A 24,673-nucleotide genomic window follows, 5' to 3' on the forward strand; every position below is an offset into this window, starting at 1 on the left:
ATACAAATCACTGTTCCAGGCTCCTCCCGTGGCACCAGCCATTTGCCTGTAAGTGCCTACAAAAGGCAGAACCTGCTGCCTTCCTAAGGATGTTTCTGATTGCCACTCGCCCTCCCTTGTGCTCAGGTGTTGTCCCCCGCACTTCCTTTGTGCCACATGGTCCTGCCGGTGCTGTGGGTAGCTGTTAGTGTAGGCAGTACCCGAGTAACAGCAGGTAGGTTGGAAAGATGGGCTGGAAGATTGGTGTAGCGGAGAGAAAAACTCAGGAAGGTCTCTCTTTTTCTGTCAGACACATCTTCCCTCCTGCTGCTTCAGCCCGATGCCTCTGGCTCTCCCCGCTTTGGGGAAGCAGTGGGAACAGTGGGCAAAGGGTTCGCAAGGTTCTCCTCACTGGGGGTGCATGAAGCTGGTAGTGTGGATGGTTTGTGCCCAGCAAGTTTTGGCTGAGACATTGGTGGAGCAGAAGGAAGAGGATTAAAAGACTCCTTAGAGTGCATTGGGCAGCAAAAAGTCATAGATGTGGAGGTGGAAATCCAAGGGTGTTGGCCAATCACAAGTCCCTCAATGGAAGTTCCACATGATGCAGCCGAAGGGTGTTTCACAGCAATGGCTGAAATTGTGGGTGGATTACACTTGACCCAGCCTTGTGCCTGGAGAGCCAGGGAGGTGCTCAGGCACATGAGGGGCAGCTCTGCCCTGGGCTGCGTGTTTGTCTGGAGTCAGGCAGGTGTGAGGGGGTGGCCTGGGGGAGGGAGGCTGGAACATTAGGGGTTGCTGCATAACCGAGTGGAGTCTCTCCTAAGTCAGTGTTATGAATATCAAGTAAGTTTGCCACTACATCCTGATGTTGAGCCTTTGAGAGACACTGCCAGTCCCCATACATACCTACCAATTGATGTTAACCCTTTAGTGGAATAAAAACACCAAGGTGGTGAAGTCTGGGATACCGTGTGCTTGACTGAGTGAAATGGCAATTAGTGTTACAGCGACATCTTGTCCTGGGTCAGTTTTCAAATCATCACGGAATTTTATTTAACACAGTGATCCTCCTGTGCATCCTCTGTGGTCTCCTTGTGCTTCAAGAGCTAACATCGTCTTGCATACAGCCAAGTTGCCCCATGTGAGCTGCGGCAGTGGAGGAGGCGGGGAGAAGTGCTGCTCGCCCCCAGCCTTGGGGAGCAGTTGCGAAGCACTGTCAGGAACCACAAGAGACCACACAAGTACAGGAAGACTAGCCACAGTGGCCCAACTCCAAATTCTGCTTTCACTGCTGTCTAGTGACAGTTTTCCTTCCTTTTGCAGAAAATGCCCATCCTTCAAGAGAGCTGTAATCACAGCATTGTTTTTGTTGCAGCAATCAGGTGGCACACCAAAGCCATAGCAAAAGCCTTCCATGGTGTCAGAGCCGAAAGGCAGCTAGAGAGTCTTTCGCCAGCATATGGTTTACTTTGGCTTCCTGAAATGTTTCAGTTGGAGATCTGCTAATACTCTATCTACAGAAAGTAAAGGGATCGATTTAGCACTGCCACCGTGCTGCTGGAGCCAGCCTGTGCTCGGTGTGAATCCCAGGGTTTAGTGTATCGGTACAAGAGTTGCTGCCTGAAGTCCTGCCCTTTGCAGGGGAAAAGGGACCACATAAAATGGGCCACCAGGGTGAAATTTGGGTGGAGGGGAGAAGCACGGTCAGATGTTTTTTTCAATTCGTATCTCTCACACAGTTGCTGCCCTCCTTTGATATTTGTGCATGGACCGAAGAAGATGTGGTGAGTATTTTGTGTTAATGTGGGCAACGTTGTGCTGCTGGAGCTCTCTAACAAATTACAGTGGGTACGGAGGGAGGGAAAGCTGGATCAGAACATCTAGGTGAGATTTTACTGCTATTTCTTTGGTGAAACTGGTGTCGCAGAAAGACTTTAAAATGACTGTGAGTAAATTAAGGACTTAAGTGACCTTCATACAACAGCCACATTCTCCAATGTTCAGAAAATAATTTGTATCCAGTATCCAGGAGGACACTCCTGAGAGGTCACATAAGGAATGTAGAGCCCCAAGACCTGGGCAGTACAAAATGGGTTCAAAGGTTTTGTCCCACCATGTGCCATCAGGATGACAATTAACTGAAAGAAAGTTAAGGGCTTTATAAGGGGGGGTGGAAGCTCTCTTTGGTGTAATGGCATTGAGCTTTTTTACATATTTATTCAGTTAAAATGTGAAACAAGAACATCAGTGATTTCTCTCTCACATAGCAATGTGTCGCAGCAATTTTAATGTCCCATCTAGCAGCCTCCTGGTGCGTCCTGAGGATGTTTAGCTGATGTTTACTGAAGGACTGTCTGGAAAGCCAGTGCAAAAGCCTTAACAGCCCTGGCTCCTTAACTTCATCCCTTTTAACGTGCAGCAGATTGCTAAGCTGCTGCTTCTATCATTTCTCTTGTTCTTCATAGTCGACTGAGGGAGGTGGCTGTGAAATAGAAGACACTTGCAAAAAGCTAAATACAAGTAGTCACTTGCCATGGTGAACTGGAGCCCTTTAACCCAAAGTTAGAAATATTTTAAAATTTTGTTTTGAAAAGAATGGTTATTCCTGAACTTCAAAAAACTGCACTATAAAATGTTGATAATGTGACCTTCAAGGCTGATTCCTCTTTTTTTGCAGTTTTTCTGGATGCAGCAACTTACTAGAAAAGGTAAAATATGTACCTTCATATTCATCTTCATGAGTATATATACAGCTGGTCATCTTTTTCTCCCTCCTGTAAAGCACCCTGTGGATTTCTGAATAACCTCTCTTACCTTAAGGTGATGCTTCAGGTGAAATGAGTGCATATGCTAGCTTGTTTAAGGAGCACCATATCACTGGGAAACGATTGCTTCTCTTAGAAGAGGAGGATTTAAAGGACATGGGCATTGTTTCCAGAGGACACATCATCCATTTAAAGGTATTTAACAACATCAGTTGAATATTTCAGTAGGCTATAGCATGAACGTTAAGGAGTCCATGGGTTTTCAGTAGTATTAACAACAAAAAAAAAGTTACAAAGCTAAACAGAGAACATATTTGGTATTTAAATCCCCAAAGTCATCAGGCTTGCATGGATCTACAACCCAAAGCAACCTGGGATTTTTAAGAGGCATGAAAATGTGCTGTGGTCCTTACACCCTTCTGGTCTCTCATCTCCTTTGCAGTTCTTGGTTTTCTTGTGAGCTGCACTGTCAGTACTGCTAAAGGTTCACCTAGGAGGGCCTTTTGCCTGGCAGAAGCTTTGGGTATCTTCAGAGAGAGCTCTCCCTGAAGGTCCTCTTTAGCTAAGGGAGGAGCAGATACAAAAACAGTTTCTTGAACTAAATCTCTGAACTTTGCAACTTTCACATCTCATCTTTACCTTAAGACATACTTTGACTAACAAAACTCTGTTATACAACTTTAAAGCTGGTTGATGGCAGGTTGCTTTGCTCTTAAAGCTTTGTTTCACAGTGTTTTAAATATCTAATGTTTGTAATGAATTAGGAAAATCATAGTCTAGAAAATGGGATCACAACAGCAGTAATAGTATTAATACTGTAGCCACAGGAGGGTTCAGTTTCCTGGCAGTCAGCTTTGGAAGAGGATTTCTCTCGAAGCAGCATCTGTAATTCTGTTGGGTTTCAATGATTTTATACCACAATTTACTAGCAAAGAGATACTTGTATCCTAATTGCTAGTCCTGCAAATTCAGCTTTGTAAGTCACACAGATTTATTTCCCTTTCGCTCATCAGCCTTTTTTTCCATGCCACACACCATTACTGTTATATTTAATTTACATTTCCTACAGGGAAAATTATTGAAACTTAATAAAGTCAGTAATGCCCAAAATGAAAGATTTCAGCTTCCTGGGTTGATTAAGCATAAATAAAAACAACCCAAACAACCCCCCAAACATCTCTTTCTCTGATTAAGCAGATCTGATTCTGAATGTGAAATGGGGCTGATCTGCCACAGCGGTTTCCAGAACAAGGCTGTATTTTAAACTCTTCTCACATGCCCTAATATATCCACAATTTAAAACACAGTGCATGTGGAGTTGTGCTGGTTTTTGTGCTGGTGTTTGCAGCACGAGATACTGAATAACTCGCATCTGATTTGTTGATTTATTCTTTTTTCTAGACTGCTATTGAGAAGCTAACCCATGACTACTTAAATCTGTTCCATTTTCCACCGTTAATTAAGGCAAGTCTCATTGTTATGTAAGAAGTGCTTCTCCTGTTGGTATGAATGTTTTTGAGTGTTCATGTGTCTCAACTTCCCTACCGGTCGTGGAGGGCAGAGCAGCAGTTACTGCAGAGGGTTGTGACAGATGCAGAGGGTCAACAGCAGCGATGGGTCACGTCAGAACACGTAATAAGATTGCAAAAGTTGGTTTCAAGGAGGCTCTAAGATGTTACCATGGACCCAGTAGTATTAAATTGAAAGACTGCTGGTTGTGATTCCTTTGCTGTCATTAGCCAGAAATTACTCTTAAGAGCCATTCCTGTGAGCTGGTGCCACCAAGTGCCCCCCACTGAAGAATGGCAGACCCCTGGCTATCACTCCTCAGTTTGTTAATGTTACAGGAGAGAAGGATGATTTATAATGTCTGGTCACCCTTGCATTAACCTGTTGGTTTTCTGATATCAGGAACAAGAGCCATGCAAAAGGGAGAGAGAGTGTTTGGGAACCTCAGGGTTGCCAGAGCAGATATTTTCCTGATTTAATTCAGTGAGCTAATCAAGTAATTCTAGACCCCAAAGCCTGAAGTAGCTTTTTTAGTCATAATTTATTGCACAGCTACAGAGCAAAATCCACTTAAAGTGAATTTACATACGGCAAAACTCTGTTCCCTGATGGGGAGCGTGAAAGCCAGGGCTCCGCCACCGCGCCGTGCCGGCTGCGGTTCCGATGGCAGTGGCTGCCATGCTGCGCCAGAGCCGCTCAGCCAGGAGCAAAAATTGCACAGCTCCTCCCAGGTGCCACGGCCAAAATCCCATGCAGAGCCCATGGCCCCTCTTGGAGCGGTGTGGTAGGTGCAGAGTGATGGCTCCTTCTTGCCGCCTGCCAGAGTTGTAGCATCCGAAATGAAAATCCTTTCTCTCACGGAAGGCCTTGCCCCTGTCTCCAGGGGGTTGTGGCAGGCGGGACGTCTCACCGTGCCTTCTTCCTTCTGGCAGGATTCTGCAGGGGGAACTGAAGAAAACATAGAGAAAGTTGTGAATCTCGAACTCGTCTTTGGTTATCACTTGAAGCCAGGAAATGGTCCAAAGGTAAGCTGGGAGTGCTAGATGGGTTATTGTTGTTAACAGTCACTGTCCAGAGGGTCCAGCATCTTCTGGACACAAAAGATAATTTGTTGTGAGAATCCTCTTGTTTTGGAACGTGGTGACCAAATGTCAAGGTGGAAAACAGGTTTGCAGCGGTGATGGGGAACCACATCCAGAGCAGGCGAGAAGGAAGAGAGCAGCACACAAAGCTTTAACTGAAAGCTTTTGTTTCCTCCTGAACAATTTTTTTTAACCACAATTTTTGTAATTTGGGCTCTTGCTTTGTCCCCTTTATCCTGATGGGTGTGAAACAACAACCTGTTTATGCAGAAAGCTCCATCAGAGTGGAGCAGTGCTGTACGCCTGATCTCAGCAGGCAGACTCTTACTTCTGTCTCAGCAGAAAGGTGTAACCTTCCTGTGCAACCAAGAGGAGTTTGGGAAATGGGTGGTATGTGGGGCTGCTGGCTGGGGAGGAGAGGATTGGTCCTGAAGGTGATTGTCTACCATGCACTGCACCATACTGGAGAAGGAGGGAGCGGTAGGTGCAGCACATTGCAGATGGCAAAACTACTGCGCAGCAGCTAGCAAAAGGCAATTACCAGCATGTCACATCCTAATCAAACCTCAGCTCCAAGCCGAGCTGGTTCAAGGATCTCTCGTTACACCCCGTGTAACAGGAGCTTTGACGACTCCAGATGTTCCAGCAAAGCATTTCCACCACGTTGTCTTTTCTCGAGAGTGAGGTTTGTCCCATGCTTTTTGTTTTCTTTATCCAGCTTGCCATGGACTCCCGAGTTCAAGGGTTTCAGAATTAATCATCTATGTGGAAATGGTGTGCAAAGCATTTCTGAGTTAGAGTCAGGGGTTGTGACAGCAGGATTTGTTTCCTTTTGTATTTGACAAATCTGCATTGTGTGTCCACCCTAAACTTGTGGGTGGCTGACTTTCATCTTGTGTTATCTGGCTGCTTTGCTTTCAGGGCATATTCTTTGCAGAAGTCTCTTGATTTCTGTACTTGGTGGTGCTTGCAGAGAAAGCATTTAGGTTTGTACTTAGTAGGAACTTGGACTCGTACTGAAATCATTTCATCAATTTGAAAAAGCTTTTTGCTTTTTGTCTGGAGATTTCCTTTTTTTGTTTGTTTCTTTTATCCTAAGCACTTTTTTTTTCCTACAGAAATCTTCTTTATCACATGTGAATTACTTAGACTGTCTCAGTGTTCTTGAATGCATGTAGCTAATGGTGCCGTACAGCTGATTTTTGTAGGTGTGCATCTTTCTCTGCCAAGTGCAACTCTACAAGGGACAAGAAGTCTTGTGATAAGAGCCCGTATCCCCCTTCCATTTCCAATATGGGCTCTGAGCCACAGTGCGGGGGCGGGGGGGAACCTCCCCTGGGAAAGAGCAAGAGAATGAGCGAATAGACCTCTGAGTGTCAGAGAGAAATCCAGGTTGCGCTGACACCTACTAAGTTTGAGGACAAGTAGGTATTTTAGCCATGGCAGCAAGATTTGCAAATGGGGCAGTGTGCCAAAGGCTACAGGGCACAAGCAGAACTGTGAGAGGATGGGGCTTCTTCAGTAGGCCTGCGTAGTGCCGACATAAACTGTGCAGGCTTCTGACGCGCTGGGAACCCTTTCTTTTTCAGCCCTGACTTCCTGTCTTCTCTGCTCCGTGTGCTGTTGGGCCCCTTCCCAAGGAAGCCATTCCCCTGGCAGCCGTGGGCGTGTGCCAGCCATGCCGTCCCCAGCACCCGCCTGCCGCTGGGCCCATGGCCCGGATGCCATTATAGGGAATGCGCAGTCTGACATCTGAGTTTGTCTGGGCCGGAAACCTCTGCCTGAGACCGGCTTGTTAACTCACACCCACTTTTAACAGTGTTGCAGCTAAGCCAGTTTTAAGAAGCGAACTGGAAGGAGTAGATTGCCTGAGCATCCGGGCGGGATGGCAGGGCCAGCGTGAGCACGGCAATCTGCATTGAACATAACACTAACAGAGCCTGTGTTAGTATGCTGTGGTACACAGCACAGAACATTGGGCTAGCTTGCTGCTTTGAGAATCCCTGGACACAATCTTGTAGCTCCCCCAGAGGCTGCTTTAAGCCAGCTGCTGCTGCCATCCCGATGTGTTCCCAAGTGAATTGGGGATACTGGGGAAACCAGGATTGAAGGGTTTAAACTTCTTCGACTGTCCCATTTTTGTAAGAGTGGTGCCTGTTCCTGTGAAACTGGGTCAGCAGAAACACTTGGGATTGTACCTTCCACCATCTTTATAGCTAAAAAGCTGGCCTACATCAGTTTAAAAATAAATTTCTCAAAGGAACTTTACCCTAATCAGTCCCTATAACCAGCTGCCGAGCAAAGAAGCATTTCTCCTGTTTTAGCCATGAAGAAAAAGAGGTGATAAGCTCAAATATGGGTTATGAGTCAAGATACATGTTCCCTGGGTGAAGTGTAGACTACTAGTTCTGTGTACATTGAGGGGGGTTACTGGGCTCAGCTGGGAGCTGGTGGAGTGTATCAGGAATGGCTCTGGAGGGGGGAATAGGTCACATGGGGAGGTTTTCCCCAGGCTGGCTCTGCTCTCCTGGGCTGAGTTCCCATCAGTTACTGTTGTCCACCTTCTGGTGTAGTTGCACCTGGAAGCAAACCTGTCCATGCGTTCGGAGATGGCTCTGCCAAAGCATGGGACAAGACAGACACGTGGGACAAAAGCACACTCCTGATCCCTGATCCGAGCTAAAGCTGTGGTGTGGGCACAGCTGTGACACGCAGAGTGACATACCACAATGCCACAGGGCATACAAGTGCTGGTGGTCCAGCACCCAGAGACCATTTGAGGGGTGCAGGTTAACTCATATGAGTTCAGTCAGAGCACAGCACCGTTCCTCAGGGCAGAGGTGTCCTCTCCCTGGAACGGCACCAAGCCCTGTCGCACAGCCAGTGCACCTTCTCCCTGAGCAGGCAGAACTATAAGGGCCCCAGGAATGGCACTGCCTTTTAGCAGGGATCCCGATGCAGACACTTCGGGATGGCATTTGAATGTTCGGCCTTGTCCACACACCAAACAAAACACTGACTCCTCAGTACGCAACTTAACCAGCCTCAGATTTGTTGTTTCATTTAAACTGCATCTTCTAGTGGGATTATGTTGGTTTCCATCAGCTGCCAGATGCAGTCATTTCATTACGGTTTCCTTCCCTTTTTAGCTGCATCTTTGGAGGTGATGAAAGCTCCGTTGACCTTCGTGCTCTCTGAATGCATCAGGAGTGAGCACTGCAAAGCTAACCTGGTTTTTAGAGGTTTCTTTTCCAACTCTTGTAGTTCGAGTTATGTGGTTACTTCCATTCACTTCCTTTTAATGACCTTTCTGTACACAATTCCCACTGAGCTGACAGGTGACAGATTTAGACATTTTGTATGAATTTTTTCCACAAATTAAAAGAAGAAGGGGGACAGACCAATTAACTCCAAGACACCAAAGAGGGTAAAAAAACAAACCCTGGCAATTGTGGCTTGAGCTGATTCGCAGAACAGCGGAGGGAATTTTCAATGGCTTTCTCATCCTAGGTGGCTCATTAAAATTTCCCAATCAGGGAAAGGTGCTGGAGCTGTGCCGGCTCCGCACTGATGAATCACCCAACCCCTTAAGAAGGATGGTTCACAGTCTTTTTGTCTCCTGTTGATGCATTCTTTAGTTTTGGTCCTCAAAAGGGCAGATTCCGCCATGCCTTTGAATGTTTTTATTTCGTACTGAGTGTGGCACAATCTGACCTATATCCAAACACAAAGCCTTGAAGTTGGCTCACCATTTTGCCTTCTTTTTCCCAGTTACCTCTCTCCCCACTTGACAAGGTAAGGAGCAGAGCCTCTTCAAAACCATCTGCTAGCTGTGTGAACTATTTTCTAGCCTTTAATATCCAAACCGGGATATATTTTAGTGCTGTTATTTAAATGTGTGGTGCAAAAGTAGGTAGCATATTAAGGCTGCTTTCTGACCACCTCTCTGTGTGGAGAAACCCAGGCTGGTGAAAGGCAGGCAGTACTGGACAAGATGGGACTGCAACAGTTGTAACTGGAATGCAGTTTTACAAGTGCTTGAGACCGTTTCTGCTGCTTCTTCCTCTCCGCCCTCCCACTACATCAACCGTCATAAAACCTCTCTTTACATTCCTAAAAATAATTCCTAGTTCAGATAGACATGACATGTGATGCTGTATTACAAACGTGGCAAAAAGTGAAGCAAGGCCTGAGGCCTGAAATTTTAAATTCCTGTTTTGCAGTTGTTTTTCAGTCGCACGTGTTCCCCACGCCCCACTGCAGGTATTTTAACCCACTTCTTTCTGATCACAGCGAGGGCAAGGGCAGCTTTTGGCGAACGCTACAGCAAGGCTCAGGGCCGCCATTACTGCAGAGCTCCCGGCTGCTGTGGCCCTCTCGTCTTGGGGTGCCAGCCCTCAGCGCGCCGTGGCACCCCTTATTTACCATCATGCTCCCCTCTGTGGCAGCACAAAGCTTCGTGGCTCTGCGTTTTGACAAAAGGCACTGTCAGGGGACAGATATTTTTGGTACCGCCGGGCGGTCTGCGTAGGTGTTAAAAAGGCCTTGTGCTTCTCCAGGCGAAGCTCCAGCCAGGCAGTGCCTGCTGCCTCGCGGAGGAGTAAGGGCCCCGGCTTTCGGAGGAAGCTCCCAGGCAACTGATAGCATAAATATATCGTTTGCTTGCTTTGTTTCTGTACGTTTTAAGCCCATCTCTCTCGGAAGGCCTCCCCTCCGCCCCTGCTTTTTTCTGCCTGCAAGCTGAAACAAAACCGGCAGTGGAGCCACCTTCTCTCGCTGGAGCCTGGCTGGCAACAGCCTGCCCTGACCTGAGACACCAGCCATTGTTAAGGGTATAACACATTTACATATTTTGCAATAAAACATCAGTTATTTGCATTACTGTGTCAAGTTTTATTTGATTCTTTCACCTAAAAATGACTCATTTTCCTTTCTTGTATTTTAAAAACCAACTACTCTAAGCTTGTTTGAGAATAATCAAAAATTGCCCATTTAGCTAGAAGTCATTTTCTTTTCAAAAGGCAAATGTTATTTAATCTTTCAGCTGTTCATTGTGCCATCATAAATACTTTCTTTTCAGCACAGTTGTGGGGACTGAAATGAGCCCACTAATTGCCTCCCATTTCGACTGACATGTGGTGGTTTAGTGGAAAGAGAACACAGCGGGGAGAAGGAAATAGGAGGCTGAGAAAATGAGAGCTAATTATTTTCACTGCCTCATGTCAGGCTCTGTGTCAGCCTTGTTTTTACAAACTGGAAGGTTTAGCACTAAATAAAACAAACTGGCGTCATGTTTTTATATACTGGCAGTGTCATGGAAGCAGCTGCACATCTCAAAGACAATATAATGCCTGCATTCGCATGGACACCATCTGACAGCCACTGTGAGCCACTGCTAATGAGGATATCACAGTGGTGCCAAGTGAAAGGTGCTGAATTATGTATGATTCTTCATCAGTGCGGCAATAGTCCTGTACATCATTATGAGACATTGTTTTGCTGAAGAGATTAAAACATTCTTAGTTCCAGACCCTGCAACCTATACACGCTACAAGAGGTTATTAATGGAATTTTTAGGGAGAGTTTCTTGTGGATTTCTTTTTGGTTAAAAATATCTCATGGGACAAAGCCGTGGTGGGTCATGACACTATATATATAAAGAAGAGAAGCAAATTAACCATAATTGTGTTATCTTCCTTTAAATCCAGAATAATAAAATATAGTGTAGCAGGGTGATACATAATGATAAATAACCCAAGTGCTGTCACTAGATGTTCAACTCTAATGCCTTTAAAACAGCAGGTTTCAGCAGCTGAGATAGATAATAGCTAAGAATGTAAAGGAGCTTCTGGGGACCTAAATCATCAACATGCTACTACTTTTAGTACCAGCATGACCAACATTTTTTTCGTATTTGTTTCATCTTGTGTTACATCTTACTCTTCTTCTAATACCCAGTTGCCTGCTACAATGCCCTTTCCATTTTTGCTTCAATCTTTTTTTTTTAAAAAAAAAAAGTTTATTGCAATTTTAAATCCCGGATTTGGGCCTCCTTGAAAAAGGAGGTGTCTCCTCAGCAAGAGTTTCAAGCTGTTGTTGCAGGAGACATGTTTGTTGTGTAAAGCCTGTGCCTGATCTTTTTCATTTCCCTTTTGGTTTTTGTTGCAGACTTTAGTGTGTATGGGGTTAAAGGAATATTGTCACGGCAGTGAGCTGGAGACTTAATTTTTAAAGTGTTCTTATTTTCTGTTTCAAAGCTGAGGAGAAGTGGCTCGAAAAACGTGTGATTTGCTTTGCTTTTCTACAGTCATTTGCAGAGGCTGCTGATTTATTGGCTTTGTCAAAGTGTTATTCGTAAATGTTTTTCACACAAAGTTTTGTTGGTTGTGCCTTTCAGTTCTGAAACAGTATTATTTTTTTAAAACAAAAAGCTGAAATTATTTCTTTAAATAAAAAAATCAAGCAGGTAAATCTTGGGAAGTATATTAATGCTTGAATTACAAGCTGTCCAGGCAAATCTCTTTGAAGGACTTGTGTAAGTATATTTATCGACCAGACATTTTAAACAAGCCATTTCCAAATTATTTTCCCACATATGTCTGTCAGTAAATGTAGTCTTGATCCGAGAAATCTCATGACTCAAATTTGTCAAAAAATTACATGTACTTGGTTATTCTAGCCAAATCTGTGCCAAGCATCTCTCTTATTCGTTGCTAAATAAGAACCTGGAACTCGATGGGGAAGCAGGGAGTATGTCCCTTTCTGCAGCACACCCTATTTACTGTGTGGCTGAACAAAATGGTTACCAAGTTTGTAAGACAAATAGCTGCCTACTAATCTTAGATATTTCCCAAGTGCCTCGATTCAAAAGTCACCTAGCTACTGTCTTTTCTCCTTCCTTTTCCTTCCTTCTTTCTTGCTGTCTTTTCTCTCTCTCCCTCCCAGCCTCTCTTCCTTTTCTTTCCTCTCTTTATTTCCCTGCCTTTCTCCCTCTCTCTCTTTCCACTGATGATTTTACAATAATGCCAGATTAAAACCTTTCCAAATAAAAGGAAACACATGTTTTTGAGTGACCAGAGAGGGTACATTTACTGCAGTATTTTTCCCCCTTGGTATCTGTGTGGGATGGCAAGAGAGGACTCCAAGGAGGACAGAAGGTTTGGGGGCTGGATCTGAAGGACAGGAGAGCGTATGCCTTTCTGAAGCTGCAGTTCAGAGCCAGGAAGGTGGTGTTTGTGCAGGGCTCCTGCATCCGCAGCTGCATGGGGCAGCCTGATTCGTTACCACACGGAGAGCGCTCCTGCGTGCACGGCGGATCCGGCGAGGGGCCAGGGGCTGGCAGGTGCCCACCGCCTGCCAGACCCTGGATTTACACCGCCTGTCACCCTTTTCTTTAGAGGTGCTTGTTTGATTTACATTATTTACTACAACGAGCTCATGTTTGTCTGGTCGCATCTGTAGGGAGATGTGAGTGATCGGCACTGGTCTCAGGACCTGTATTAATGGGAGGGCAGTATTTAATGTCAGTGTTTTGTTCTTTCTTTGGCTCAGGTGTTTTTGTAAAATTAATAAATGCCATCAAGCATCTTATGCCTAACCTCAGGTTAGATCTGCAATAGGGAGGGAATCCAGGTAGCAAGACTTAAGGAAGTCCTGCAAGAAAGTCTGGCAGCAAGGATGGTGTGGGCAGGGCAAGGAGCACAGATTGAGAGGTGAGGAGGAGCCAAAGACAACTTGCTTCGCTTTTGCTGTCTGGCTACACAGCATGTGTGGTCCTCAGCAGACATCAGGGCCAGAGAGTCGTGCTGTACCTACCTGGGAAGGACAGGCACAACCCTGGGTTAGCTCATAGCTCAAAAAAGCAGGACAGAAAAAGGATGTGCAGAGATATGGTCCATGGTTAGGAAACAGAGGCCGAGTGACTTCAGTGCCTCATCAGATTGCACAGAAAGCTGATGGCAGAACTGGGAACTGAACTCAGCGCTTCTGAGTCTCGGTCTGGTGCCCCAACCACTGGACTGCAGTTCCCATTGCTCAAACTCATGCCAGGGGTGATGTGAAAACCAACTCGCACGTCCACTCTGCTTGTAAAACGCAGAAGCTTTCAATGGGGACAGATGGACACACAGGGCCAAATGCTTTCATAAGCATAATTTGTTGTTGCGGTTCGGAAATGATTATACTCCAGTTTTCTTTTATCTTGGAATTGCCAATTCAATGCCTGATTGAAAGCTTTGAGACTTCTGAGGGCTGAGCTCCTACGTTACATTTATGAGAGATGCACGTGCAAACACTAGCAGATAATCGCATGTGGAACGGGTACTTTTTAGGCTGCTGTACGTTTGTGTGTGCAAATAACTGCTTACACAGGCCCCTGGCCCTGAGCGGCCATCTGTGTCCCCATTGAGTTTTTGCATTTTCTGAGCAGAATTGAGGAGAAGACTGTCTCCTGCAAATGCTGAGACCGCACCTGCCCAGACATAGATCCTCCTGGAGCCCTGGTGTGTCTGGAGGAGCTCCCTCCTGTCTCTGTGAGCCCTCTTGCTCCTCAGGGGACCGACTTTTGGAGGAGCTCAGTGTACCAGATGGTACTTAACCTGCAAAGCACCTGCCAGGCCGCCAGCACGCCAGTTTGCACCACGGGACAGGCAGTCTCCAGTCTGGGAGACCGCAGCTGCAGACATGGACCCCCGTCCCAGGACTCAGCCTGTGGATGTCCTGCAGGATGCTGGTAGAGCCATCGGCTTCTTGCAGTCTCACACCTGTGCAGGGTGGGATGTTGGCCCCATATTTATCTCATGGGATTATTTAGGGATGCCGTTCCTTGCTTCGATCGACTGGACTCTGCATGATTATTTTCTAAGCTGAGCTTGCTTATAATCACTAGTGCAGCTGGAGGTGAGCAGAAGTTGAGGGTGCTCGGTGCCTCTCTGGGCACTCAGTATCTGAAATAGCAGAGCTGCAGTAAGCAGCTCATCCTCTTGCCCCTTTATTTCAGCGACTGCCTGAAAGGTGCTGCATGGACCCTTTGGTCATTCCCAGGTTCACCGGGAAGGTGTCCTTGGGGCTGGCTGCCAGTGCTGGCTGTGACCCTGGGTGAGGGCTCCCGCCCTGCCCCGTGCCCCTGCTGCCATGCAGGTGTGCAGGGCTCCCACACTGCCCGCCCGAGAGGGCTGTCTGCCCTGGTGGGTGAAGCCACCATCCTCCTGGGGCTCTTCAGGGGATCTGCACCTCTGAGGGCATCCAGACCTGTCAGCATGGCGACTGTCTGTCAGGGTGAGCAAGAGCAGAGCGAACACCAGAACGTGATGGTTTTCCTTCATAAACATTTTTACAGGAAAATCTGTGTATCCTAAAATATGTATGTGTTCCTTATCTTTCTGCTTGGGTTATTGTTTTCTTACTGAGCTTTTGGGTTGTTTCAGCTTTTGTTTTTGTTTCATTTTAGGGGTTTTTTTTTAATTTGTATTCTAACAATCTAGCATTCTTTTTTTATTATTCATAGGACTGTAAATGGAAAATGTACATGGAGATGGACGGGGATGAAATTGCAATAACCTACATAAAAGATGTGACATTCAACACTAACCTACCTGATGTAGAGATTTTAAAGATGACAAAGGTATTTACAGCCTTAAAGCTTTCACAAATTCACAGATCTCAAACAAAGACATTAAAATACCACAGCAGTCGACTTTTGTGCTTGCGGAAGCTCAATCTCTTGACAGCTTTTAAATAAAATGCACATTTTAAACAGATTTGTATCATAATAGGAGTTAGGTATTTTGGTTCTCTTTTAAGCTGACAATAATGTTAACAATAGAAAAATAAGAGAAGGAACTAATTTCTATTTTCTTGTTTTAATTCCATGTTATATCCTCTGAATTTATTACCTCTTCTAAAGAAAAGAATGTTCAAAAAAATTACTTTCCTTTTCAAGAGAAGAAAGTGATTTAAATGTTCCAGTTTGAAACTTCATGTGATTTGTCTGGGTTATTTTTTTCTTTCTTTCTTTCTCTCTTTTTAATTTTTTTCTTTTAATTTTTTTTTCCTTTCTGACATGGTTTTAGAACTTTTACACGGTTCTAAAACTCCCTCTTCATGCAACGATGAGTTGCAAAGACTGAAACCCATCAACAGACAGTACAGCACTGAACATCTGCAATTCAGCTGCACTGGGCATTTTACCTTGTTTCAGAACCTGCCTGTAAATATTTGCTAGCCAGCATGGAGACTGATTTTACCGTAAGCAACAGAAGCTTTGTTAATGCAAAGGGCATTCTGTTTGCTTAATGTAATTGTCTGGCTTTATTAATACTGTTAGCTGTTGGTAATAGCTAACAAAACAAATATCTACAAGAAAAAATATACAGCTTGATTGACAATGAGAATGCTCCTCTAACGTGCACTGATAGAATACCCCAAACTACTAAAATGCTTTTGACTATGTATTTTTGGGGGAACTTTTGGTTATTTTTTCTAAAGGAAAAACTGAAAATCAGATTCTCAAAAGTCATAATTTTAAGGAAAACATTAAAATACAAGTTGTCACAAAAAAAGGATCCTCAGATTTCATTCATGCTAATACTGCTACTGTAGTTAGTGATTTCTGGAGCATACTGTTGTGATTTTTATCCTATTGTTAGGATTTTTTTCTGCTTAATTTTCATCTTGGGCATTTGCATTTTTTTCTTTTAAAAAAGGCCTAAAGTTAAATCAAATAATAACCAGGTACAGCAAGTTTAACTTTTCACACAGTTCAACACTTTCATATCTGTCAGGGAACGTCTCCAAGACTCGTTAGGTGTTCGCTCTTGCTGGCCTCTGGGAGTCTATCAGATAAAGACCGTACATGCGCAGAAATGAAAAGGGTTGATGCCCCCATGGAAACATTCCGGGTTGTCTTCCTACTGCCTGTTATTTATAGAAATCTCAGTTCCCTCCTGTAAACAAGGGAGTAAATAATTCCAAAGATCGTCGCCTTGTCTCAGAAGATTTTAAGAAAAGTATTGATGTTAACTACATGGAAACAGATGAAAAAAGGCAAATGTTGAAAATATCTTTGGGGTGTTTCAGAGACAAGTCAGGAGCTGAAGAGCACCTCATAAAACTCCCACCGTGTCTTTTTCAGCCACCGTTTGTCATGGAGAAATGGATTGTGGGGATAGAAGAACACCAGTCTGTAGAGTGTGTTGTTACGTATGAGGTAAGCTCTAAGAAACAAATAAAAAGATTGTTTATCCAAGACAAAAACTACATGGGAGGTGTGGAAATAGCATCCTCTGCCTTCCTTATATCCTATAATCAAGTCTCAGCAGCCTGTAATTAATTGTAAAATCTAAAGTTCATAGCAAAAGCTGAATGAGGTTTACAGAGACTGCTGCCTGGGACGGCTCTTTTTCTCAAGGACAAAAACTCCATTTGCTTGATCTGTAATGGTCAGTGCTGTTTGCATTGCTTGAAGAGACTGGGGTTTTATCTTTTCAATGAGTGCTAATTAGGAGAGCTGAGAAGCAACAGGAGAAGAAAGAAAGATAGAAAAAGAGGAGTCAAGAGTAAAATAAGATAAAACCTGGAAGACAATTTAATGTGATAGAAATTAGCCTGTGTAAAATGGAGTCTGCTGTTATAACAGTGTTTTTGTGAAGACCAGTGCTGTGCATCGCACGGAGGCTCACAACTGAGGTTCTAGCTCTGTCCTGAGCAAGGACCAGGAAATCCTGCACCATGCTAGCCTGTCTTGGACATGAAGAACAGTAGTTTCTTTCAGTCCCAGGTTTCTCACAGGAGCTGTAGGCCCTTCGCAGCAAACTGAAGGGCTTGAAATTTTTGTGGAGGGTGCCCCTGCAAAAATACCTGCTTATCCTACATCTTGCAGCCAAAAGTGCTGCCCGTGTAATGCTCACATTAATACAGCTAGTGAAATACAGTTTTGTGTTAGTTGAGGAAGGCCTTCAGATCTTTCATCCACATGGATCATGAATTGAAACAGTTATTCACTACCACATTTTTAGCATAATCACAAAATACCAGCCAAAATTATCTAGAGTCTAAAAATACTTGAGAACTGGCTAAGTGGCTCTGCAAAACAGATGATACTGAAAACGCTGCTGCTGCCCAGGCACTAGTGGAAGTTCCCTCGCAGGAGAGCTTAGTGGGTTGTGCGTTGTTGTGTCTTTGTGTGCATTATGTCCTCATGCGTGTTGTGTCCTTCCTGAGCAGAGCGACGTCAGAGCTCCCAAAACCACCAGGCACATCCAAGCTATCTGCTGGAGCAAGGTGAAAGCGCAGGATGAGGTCGAGACGGTACAGCTCATGATACAGACCTCACTCCCCAACTCGGAGGGGAACACGCGAAGCAGATCCGACTCAAGTAAGTCAGTACACATGAGCTTTACTGCTGACATGGACAGGGAGAACAGCAAAACGTCAGTGCCATATTCTGTTCCAGGAGCGTCAGTTGGCATTGTGGTCCCTCTGATGTCCTCACAGATGCATGCAGGAACACTGGCATGTCTGACTTAGATTAAAGGCCAGACTTTTGTTAGTAACACATTCTGTAACGCAGTGTGATTTAAGGGGTATGACCTGTATGCTTCTATAGGAAGCACACTAGAAGCGGTCCATGATGATTAGCCACAAATCTTTGGTCTAATGGAGTCAATTGCAGTTGCACATCAACAGCAAATATGAGAGTTCATATCCTTCTACTCCAACCCCCTGAATGGTTCTTATCTTCCAGTATTAAGCAGCTGTACATACTGGCAAGTTTTGGACTCCTTTCTTGGGTCAGCTTTGGGTCAATCTTTCTATCCCCTCCAGTGTAGAAGGCCATCTGGAGCAGTGTTTCTGCCTATTGTCCAGGCTTTGTACCCTCTCTGTTGGTGTATGTTTACACGTCTGTGGTAGCCTTCCACAAGAGCAGACCTGCTCTCCTCCAGTCTGCCTACGGAGACTGGGTCAGGGGGATCAGCTGGCAAACCTGCCCTTCTTGTCCAAATCCTCCTCTCTTCACCAAGAGTGCTCAGCTCCATACAGCCAAGCACAGCAAAAGGATTTGGACTGAAATATAGTGCCCAAAGTGTACAGGGCCTGGGGTGTGTTTCTCAACCAGGATATCAGGAAGGCATCTGCAGGGAAAGGAGACAATCTCACATATACCTACTCTCTATGGGGAATAAGGCAGTTTTCCACAGCTCTTCTGAGGATTTGGGGAGTCAGTGCTTCCATCAGTTTTTATCCTGGCTTTCTCTCCCTGCAACCCAAACCCAGCAGGAGTGCTTGGCCAGCTCCTTCCTCCTGCTCTTCAACACCCAGCACACAGGCAGCTTTGCACAGGTGGTGTGCTCAGATACAGGGCACCTCCTGGAAGGGAGATGTTTGGGTGCCAATTGCTCTTGCACTGGCCAGGGCTTTTGCAGGGGACACACACCTACAAAGGCTGCAGCCTCAGAAGATGCACCTGGGGTAGCAGAGTACCCTGTGAGCACTTTGCTGTTCTGACAGGTACACGGTGCCAGCCTGGCAGATCCCATAGGCACTCCTGATGGCCAGATCTGCTGTGAGGCAGAGTGGAAATCTTCCCACTGCATTCTTCTTCCTCAGCGCAGCCTGCCTATTCAGGCCAGACCTGGCTCATTGTTACCTGACTGCTGGAACAGTGTTTGTTGTGGCTTCTGGGGTTTGACTGTTCAGTGAGATACAGTTAATAATACAGTGGGCTCTACACTGCAGTCTTCATTTCTTAATTATAGTACGCTGCTGGCATAGTCAAACTCAAGCCAGTTAACTCTAGCACAGTTTGGCCTTTCAGCTCTGCTGTTCTTTTTGAAAAGGTGTTTGTTAGCCAAATCTGGTTTTCTGGTGGAGGTCACAGCAGGGCTGCAGAAATGCATGGGTTGGGCAGCTTAAGGGCAGCGCAGAGCAAGATGCCAGTCAGCAGAGGGGAACATCTCCAATTGTGTAGGACTACTGCCAAATGCAGAAGAGTGGCCTTGTGAATCAAGAGGTGGTGGGTTTATACTGCCGACACATTAAAATGAGCGCTCTTATTTCTAAGCAATTGTGATCCATTTGCAACACAAGGGTGTTTTGTAATGTGGATGGAGCCTAGAGCATGTCCTAAAAGACACATCTTCACTATAGATTAGCTCTGGTGATGAAGGTTACCCTGGTTTTCAGGTGATGAGCCATACAGCCATACCAAAGTGTGGTGTTGTATCTTCACAGGTTGGCTCTGCCGCAGTCAGCCGAGCTGCTTTCTTTTTTGTGGTGAGCGGTGGGAGAGCTTGTCTGTCCCTCTGGCACATGGAGGAGTTACGCCATGGCACTAATGTATTGTCAGCACCCAAGTGAATAGGCACAGTTCAGAGGAGGTGGGTTACCAGCCAGCGCGAAAGCTGTGCCTCAGCTCTAGCAAACCTTCTGGCCCGTCTTCTTTACCAGACCACCTACCCCAGGTTTAAAACACCACCAAATCCAACCACAAAGGTAAGGGGAATACATGTCTAAGAGGCTAAAATAACCAGCAGTGAAGGTATTACCTCTGCAGGCCACACCACACAGAGTATTTCATTCAGTGTACAGAGCTGGTGGCCTAGAGACCATGTGTGAAGGAGAAGCCACCCAGCCCACGAGAGGTTTGGGACATGGTGGGAGGTCCCTGCTGGGCAGCTGGGTCTCTGGGCTGGCTATAAGGAGCAGGAACTGAACAGCCTGGGGCGATGGAGGGAGCCCTTCATTCAGGGCAGCATCCCACTGGTCCTGCAGGGTGTGTGGTGACCACCTGAGAGCTGATAACAAAGACCCAAATTCAGGCCTTGAGCCTGCTGCTTCCGGGGTGATGGGGTCCGTGTTTTACATCCCTGGCCTTGGTAAGAGGGCATGGGGGAGTTGTAGAGGAGATGGTGTCTAGAAGGTACATTTCAGCGTGTTTGTTTCTTTTGAAACTGTGACTTTGAAGGAGGTTATGAAGTAGAGAAGGCAATTCCCATCTGTCTTCCCCTGAAAGGAGGTTGATCTCAGTGCAGCCAGAGCCATCGGCTGTGGCAGTGTTACACTTGTACTTCTGACAGAAAAGATAGTTTCCTTTTGACATATTTGACATTAAGTTGAAATGATTTAAATCTCTTGTGATTCAAGCAAAGTCTCGGGAAAAGAGGAATAGAAGACACCATCCAATACATCTTACCAGGAGCGATCCTAACAAGGACAGAACCCCTACCCAGCTCCCACCAACCCCCTTGCAGCAGATGCAGCATTATAGCAAGAGGCAGAGGGCCCACCCAGGGCACAGGGAGCCTTTCCCTGGAAAACCAGCAAAAGGGGAGAGAGGAGCTGGAGTCCTCTGCTGAAGATAATGTTTCGGTCTTGTTTATCCTGCTGCAAGCTGGTGGGATTACGCTTTCCTATTGGAATGGTATCAGCAATCTTAAAGGACAAATCATTCAAACATCTCTAGAGCAAAAAGCATTTAAACTGCTCCCCGTGGGGTTTTGGCCACAGCTGTGGCCTTGGATAAGAGGAATTCCTTGTCTCCACTGTACCCATAACATAGGAAACCAGGCAGCCCTTGCAGTTCAGATGGAAAATTTACAACTATAGTGTTTGCTGTAGGCTTCCATGCAATGCACAGGACTCACTTTCAAAAGCGTTTCAGTCTGATCTCTGGGAGCTACAACTTCCCCAGGGCTGTGACAATAGTTGTGAGGGAACTGTAATACTGGAATTAAGCACTGTCTGAGCTGTCCTGGCTGAAGCCTGCTGCCTCACTGGCTTTTCCACATACAGAGCTGGATTTTCTGCATGAAGCAGGACAGAGGGGTGTCACTGGGGCTTAGACCCAGTGTCTGGAGTATGCCAAGTGGGCTGACTTCTGAATTGTAGTAGTAATAACAACTGAAATGGCTGATTGTTGTGCTGTGTAGCAGTTAGAAAAGAAAATGGAGAGAGGAGAAAGTGAGTCTGCCTGTCACAGCAGGGACTGGCACTGGGGCCTGCTGCTTGACTGTGAATGGTATGACTATGCTGGATGGGAGAGATGCAGGCAGGGGGCAATGCTGTGGCACTGCTGATGCCCCAGGGTGCTGGCTCCACATCTGCTCTGGAGGTCTCCATTTTTTGCAATGACAACTGTAGAGAAATTGTCTGAGGCAGCTAAGAGCATCACAGGAAATGTTTAAAACCAAGTTGGGTTAGAAACATTGGGAGGCACTTGGGAGCAGAAATCCACCTGAGGAACCTGGATGGTTCAGTGTCTTCCAGTCTAAGTGCCACAATCTGCATTGGTATCAGAAATATTTGCATCACTTGCTACTTTAAAAGTCCAACATTGTGTTCAATCATAATGTTGAATATACCCAAACCCAGGACTATTTGATGCAAGGCAAGAGAAAGGGTGGTTTGAGATATACTGAGATTCTTCAGAGAGAAAGCCTACCCTCACACCTCAGTAAGGCAGCAGGTGGTTTTCCAACACTTCACAGAAAGCTGACTGTTTCCATTTCCCTGCCAGGCATCGACAGCCAGTGGATGCAGACACTGCGGATGCACCAGATAGCGAAAGCCATTTCTCTCCAGCACGGTCACCCCCACAGCCCGACCACTGTCACGCACTACCTGCCCTACCTTCACAGCCAGGACTCCTACGCCGCTGCCGTGAGGAGGACGCGCCGTCCCGTCACTTACCAGTTCACGTCCATCAGCCACTCCAGAAACTCCTCTCCCCTCTCACACAGTTTGATGAGGAACCTCTCGAATTTGCACCTGAACTCGAAAGGCAGCAGCACCTCCAGCACGGCCTCCGACACCCCTTCGGAGAGGGACAGGTCTGCCGGCAAAGGCAGAAACACCTCGCACAGTGGTAACTCCCGCAGCTCCTCAGACGGGCGGCGCAGCGGGACCAGCTCCCCAGTGCCCCCCCGGCACTCGGGAAGAGGCTGCAGGACTTCCTCGCCAGCGCCCCCACCAGCCTCCCAGCACCGCAGGTATCCCCGCAGCTCCCCGCAGCCCAAGGCGATCCCGGGCATGCCACCGCAGGGCGAGAGCGAGCCCAGGAGGAGCGATGGGGAGAGCAGGGTCAGCGAGGGCGGGTGGATAAAGGTGCAGCATTCGAAGAAGCCCCACAGGCAAGTCACCGGCAAGCCAGGGAAGGAGAGGCCCAGGGGCAGCTGGCGAGGCCGCAGAATGTTCTGAGGGAGGAATTTGCCCCTTCTTGAACTGGATGTTCAACCTAGCGAAGACAAGCCTATTCCTGTTTAATTTACCACACTGAAACTGGGATGCCACGTCCCTGGTCCCTGGCTGGTTGCTGCAGCTGGGGCTGGCTGGTGGAAGGGGAGGGCTGTCCCTCTCCTGTCATGGTCAGCGCCCAGGGATTTAATTTGATCTTCTCCCCTCTGGCTGTTTGTGTTCTCAGCTGACTGGATATCCACTGATTTGCTCACTATTTCAATAATAAAATCAGTAAGGCACAGACGGGTGCCATAACAAAAGGCTCTGCATTTCATCCTTAGGGAAGTTGTGCTGCTACATCTCCCCTCACCTTGCTTATGTCTCCAGATGGCAAGTCCAGCTTTCAGCAGGGTCTCCTCACCCCTTTGTTCAGTTTGCTTCTGCCAGGGCTATAGGAATGTTTAGTATTTTTATCAGACCAGCGTAGTCCAAAAAACCCCAGGGACACAGGGAAACTCTTCAGCAGGTCCACTACAGTCACTCCACAAGTCCAGCTTGCCAGTCCCTCTAGGGAATTTCTCACCTCGCTCTTTACTGAAAGCCCCGACACCACTGAGCGCACTCTGTCACATACACAGTTGTAACCAGGAGGAGAAACAAAACCCAGGCTTTATTCTTTTGGAGAAAAAAAGAAATAGAGGGAGGCAAAGGCACTGCCTTGATCCCAGTTACACCTAACCCAGCTGAGGTCTATGATAATGTTTATTCCTGTGCAGCAGGCGTTTTTTAATTGAATTTTTAAATGTGGCCAGACTGTGTCGCTTTTGTCTTTCAGTCTTCAGGTAGTAAAGACAAGGTCAGCAAAGTTTCTGATTAACGTGGTCTTTAGCTCCACTGAGAACAAAGACACAGCTGTAGACTCACTTGTCATCAGAAAGTTTCTACTTGGCCTTTTCACTCCAAGTTGATTTCACACAATTAAAAAGGGGAAAAAAACAAAAAAGGAAAAAGTTAGGGTTTCCCAAGATGCAAGAGAGGGAAAAAAAAGAAGGAAGAAACAGATAAAGTAAGCTGAACCCAAAGCAATGCTTGGTATCCTCTGAAAGCCAAGAAACTGTAAATTAGAGATGCCTTTGAATACAGTGCTACATAATAGCATCCATGCCAGGCAGCGCTCGCTAGCATCCAGTTGCGAGCGATGCTGGATGAGCTGCTGGTGTGTCAGCCCCTCAATGATTCCCATCACCATAGCTTCATCACTGGACATTCAAATTCCCTGCTCCAAACAAAGGCCACTCCTGTGGGTATGTGAAGCCCTCTTCCCTTTGATTCCCTGAGGGCTCAACCCCATGGTGGGTTTCCCAAAACTCGCTGGAGTGAACTGGGACTCATTTTTCAAGAAAACCAAAACCTAATGGAGCAGGACACAAGTGATACCAGGTATTACCAGGTATCAGGAACTGGACCTCTGTCACTTAAGCACTTTTTCCTCTGACAACAGTTAAAAGCAGAAAAATTAGTAAGACACTTTACTTGGAAGTGAATGAGGCTGCACATGAAGCTCAGGTGCTGCTTGCTTGTGGCTTCAAGCTGGCTGAAATCTGGTCAGTAACCCAGCTTCTGGCCCTGGTTTACTGAACCTGACTACAAATTTGGGGCATGTGGACAATATTTCTCAATCACAACTTAGGGGCAGACTGGCATTTCATCTACATTATGGATCTGTCCCTATCATTTCTTGCTAGGACCAAAACGGGCTGGAGGATACCAGCTGACAGTGACTACAATTGCTAGAAAGGTGCTTCTGTTATCAATATTTGGATATGTGTCTCTCTAAGTCAGATCTTGTTTCACAGCTGGGCCTGCACAAATCCTAGAAAGAAATGACAAGAGTTTGGAAGGGGCCATTTCTCTTCCAGGGTGATGAGGATTGCAGTGTGTTGTACAAGGCCTTACTCAGCAGACAGTGTGGGCTAGTGGTGGCAATTCAAGATTTATCAGCTGCCTGTGGTTGACTGTCAAGATGTCCAGCAGGATTCCTCTGATGTTTGTAAGCAATTTAATGCTGTGCCTAATTTTAATCTGCAATGTGCTGGCTGTCCACATCTGTTGTGTTAAAGTGTTCATTAGTAGTTGAAGGAGGAGCGGATGGTATTGATCACACCT

At 46.1% G+C, this 24,673-nt stretch overlaps 1 protein-coding gene across 1 annotated transcript; it reads left to right on the forward strand.

Annotated features, from left to right (window-relative positions):
- Nucleotides 1-156: 156 nt before the first annotated feature.
- LOC311192121 (mitogen-activated protein kinase kinase kinase 20-like) lies at nt 157-22,812 on the forward strand (the record flags this gene model as incomplete). Its single annotated transcript, XM_084264545.1, has 8 exons — nt 157-214; nt 2,800-2,939; nt 4,146-4,208; nt 5,186-5,278; nt 14,841-14,957; nt 16,467-16,541; nt 17,558-17,708; nt 21,849-22,812. 8 exons carry the CDS (start codon nt 157-159, stop codon nt 22,526-22,528), a joined length of 1,377 nt encoding a protein of 458 aa, XP_084120671.1. The 3' UTR covers nt 22,529-22,812.
- Between the last annotated feature and the right edge of the window lie 1,861 nt (nt 22,813-24,673).

Source organism: Gallinula chloropus (assembly GCF_964237585.1).
Source record: "Gallinula chloropus genome assembly, chromosome: 5".
Taxonomy (NCBI): Eukaryota; Metazoa; Chordata; class Aves; order Gruiformes; family Rallidae; genus Gallinula; species Gallinula chloropus.